A 3,589-nucleotide genomic window follows, 5' to 3' on the forward strand; every position below is an offset into this window, starting at 1 on the left:
CCTCTTCTGACGTGGGGACCACCCCAGCCTAGTCCCAGGAGGACGAGGGAAAAAACAAACAAAACACCAATCTCACGCCTCAACAGGTGCCTGCTATTAGCTAAACAGTCCCATGTCCAGCCAGCCCACAATGGATTAGAACAACGTTATATATTTATATAATAAAACAAACAACTAGAAACATGCAATACAAATATCAGAATAAAATCATGCAAATAAAATCAAAACTACACTCACAGGCAAACACTAAAATCAGAATAAAACTAATCATACAGACACAAATAAACATATGTATATATATATATATATATATATATATATATATATATATATATATATATGAAAGAAATACAGTCTCTACATTTACAGTTACAAACTGAATCAATGTTTAATTTAATGACTGACTATGTGGACTGTCAGCAGTGAAAGCCACATTCTGCCTGGTGTCTCTCTCTCTCTTCTTCCTGCGCACATTTTCACAGCGCAAAAGATTTAAAAGATGCTTTCGCAACTTCTTTGAGAGCATATATAGCAGAGGGTTCATACAGCAGTGAGAATAGGCAAGCATTTCACTAATATGGTAGGCAACTTCTAACCGTTCCTCTGCCTTGCAACCTTTGGGTTTATAAAGGGAAGTAATTAAAAGCATAATATGGTATGGCCCCCAGCAAATGAAAAAGGCTGCAACAATACACAACAGCACAGCTATAGTCTTGTGCTTCTTTCTATTTAAACCTTGTAAAACTGTCTTGAGGATTGCAGAATAGCAAAAAATAATGATGGCCAGTGGGAGGAAGAATAGCAGTGACACTTGGAGATAATGTCCAAGCTTGTCTTCAGATTCATCATAGCAATAGTTTTCACCATCCAAGTTTTCAAACTTTACTTTTGTTGCATCCGTCAGGGACGCTGAGATGCTGATGATCCAGGCAGCTATACAAGCACCAACTGCACACTTCTTTCTTAGAGCACGATTATTTTTCCAGTTTGGCAGCACCACCCTAATGAAACGTGCCACTGTCATGGCAGTCAGCAGAATGACACTGCTGTACAAACCAACAAAGAATGCAGCAGTCATGAATTTGCAGATAAAGTCCCCAAAGACCCAGTGGTGTAGGTGATGAACAGCCCAAAATGGAAGTGTGATGGTGAAGATCAAATCAGAGCAGGCCAGGTTCAGGATGAAAATATTTGTGATACTTTTCAGGCCCTCGTAGATGAAAAGAACACATAAGAGGAGGCTGTTGCCTATGATACTGAGGATGAAGATCAAAATGAAAAGGGGTCCAGTGATGGCGGGAGCATTAGTATCACACATGTATTCAGCATCATTACTCAGTCCAGATGTGACGCTTGCCATTTTCAGTTTTCTGGAAAAAAATAAAACATACATACAAAATAAAATGCAACCAAACACAATCACAATTCTCTAAAATGACAGAAACTGTTGATTTTGTTTCTAGTTTTTGTATAACAGATAAAACCAAAGGGATTAAAGTACCCAATTTTTGAAAAAAACACTGATGAAGATTAAGATGAAGAAAGTCCCAGTAAAAATTGGAAATTCAACTCTACAAATGTAATGTACAGGATCCCTCACTCCATCATTAGCTGTCATGTTGTTTTCCATTTTTAATTTTCTATAATTAAACACATTAGCTTAGCAAATCTGCCTTAAATGAGAGAAACATGTACTTTAGTTTTTGTATAGTAGTAAAGCATGAAGCGTAATTAAGTACCAAATTCAGAGTATAACTATTACTGATAAACTTACCGTAAGCATCAGTTGTCATGTCTTCTGTTGAATTTCAGTGTGACGAAAAAGCTGTGATGTTTTTGGAGATTAAAAAACAAGAAGAGACGCCGCGTTACAAAAACCATGTCATGTCCCGTCATCTCATGAAAAAACAAAATCACTTGGGCAACCTTTTTCCTTCCCCACATGATGCAATATGAAAACAATCACCGCTTTTTTTTTTTTTTACATTTGGCCTGAACATACAAGTTGTGCACTGAGCGTGAGAGCAAGAGATGCTATAGGCTGATATAGCAGCAGTTCAACCATTTAAGCAAGGCAACAGTAAAAAAAAATAAAAATAAGCCGAACAACAACACCCAATATATTTTCTGTTAAATTTATGCAGCTTGCAAGTGCAGTCAGTATAGAAATATAACTGCAAAGACTCCAAAATGATACTGTGCATAATGTTAGGCTGTTTTCAGAGCCACTTCTGTGAAATAAGTCACAAACTAAGTATCAGATATCAGTCCTCTTGTTCAGGAAACTGTGGTTGCATTTAATTTAACTGTCGTAATTTGCAGGACATGCAGACTGAATATTGAATGGATAACCAATATGCAGACATGCAGAGGTAGAGTGAGGTAAATTTTAAAGCAAGCTATTAATTTCCAGCCTGTTGAAATCCAAAAAGGCAAAAGCCAAAATGGCAAAAAACACAATCCAAAACAGTGAAACTGAAACTACAGCTACCAAAACCTAAAATTAAAGAAATACACAGACTGAAATATTTAACTACAGAAAACACACCGGAGATACCAAAAAAAATGAGGCATGAGGCAGATTTTGAAATACAATCAGACATTCTGACATGAGAAAAAGGGGAGACAGCGACTAAATGGGTGATTATATGAGTGGAGACGGCCGAACAAGACAGCAGAAGAAGTCATGGCTGCAAAACTAGAAGCAAAAGCATAAGGAATTCATAAAGGAACATGGAAAACAGACACATGACTGGACTAAATACAAAAGACTAGACACAAGAGGAAGGGACACTCAGGTAAAAACTAAACTCTGAAGAAAATGAGAACTAGGCACAGAAATACACAAACGAATACATAAAGTAAATATAAACATTATAAACAACTCAATAACTGGGTAAACTAACAGGAGCTTCCTCAGCAACAAGCTATTTTACTTATAAAAATTTTACATTATAATATCTTAAAATGATCAAGGCTTCTTGGTAACCGTATTCCAACATGCAGATCACACGCTCTCATTAGGATGTTAATGCACGAGTGAGGTCAGTCATGGTGCTCATAGTTTACATAACCAAAACTCAGTAATTTTGGCTGAATTAAAGGTTTATTTCATGCATCTATTTAACTATTATTAAACATTGTTAGTGGGTTTTAATGGCACTGAAAACCTACTTTTATACTAGGTTTTTTGTTCTTTTTTGTTTGATTTGTTTTGTTTTTCTTTTCTCACCTTTCTGCCTCATACGGATCCAAACCGGTTACCTTGGATTTCTCTGTTTTTCATCCAATAAGAAGAATTGCCTCAATAATTCAACGTAGTGACGTCCTCCTCATCAGTAGAAGATAAACGGTGGAAAATAGCACACTGTGGCTGTGTCTCAGTTCAGGGGCTGCATCTTTCGGAGGCCACATTTCAAGGCCGATTATGTCACAGAAAGGCGACGAAGGCTGTCCCAATTCGAACGCTGCTCCAAATGTGGCCGACAAATGCGTCCTTCATTTCGCTGCACTTGAACGATGGGTCGGGTGTATCCTTCGTGGTCCAACCTATCCCAGAATTTTCTGGGACAGGTTTTTCCCATATTTT

At 37.3% G+C, this 3,589-nt stretch overlaps 1 protein-coding gene across 1 annotated transcript; it reads right to left on the minus strand.

Annotated features, from left to right (window-relative positions):
• Positions 1-388: 388 nt before the first annotated feature.
• LOC146613259 (chemokine XC receptor 1-like) lies at positions 389-1,360 on the minus strand. The gene has a single exon (XM_085378460.1). The coding sequence runs from the start codon at positions 1,358-1,360 to the stop codon at positions 389-391; it is 972 nt and encodes a 323-aa protein (XP_085234586.1).
• Between the last annotated feature and the right edge of the window lie 2,229 nt (positions 1,361-3,589).

The sequence above is a fragment of the Diplotaxodon limnothrissa genome, linkage group LG18, assembly GCF_057381915.1.
Source record: "Diplotaxodon limnothrissa isolate DT_005_m linkage group LG18, D_limnothrissa_male_GT1.1, whole genome shotgun sequence".
In the NCBI taxonomy this organism is placed as follows: Eukaryota; Metazoa; Chordata; class Actinopteri; order Cichliformes; family Cichlidae; genus Diplotaxodon; species Diplotaxodon limnothrissa.

What these genes read in the sequence shown, in the direction of transcription:
- LOC146613259 (XM_085378460.1), bottom strand. Translation starts at nt 1,360, where the DNA reads ATGGCAAGCGTCACATCTGGACTGAGTAATGATGCTGAATACATGTGT.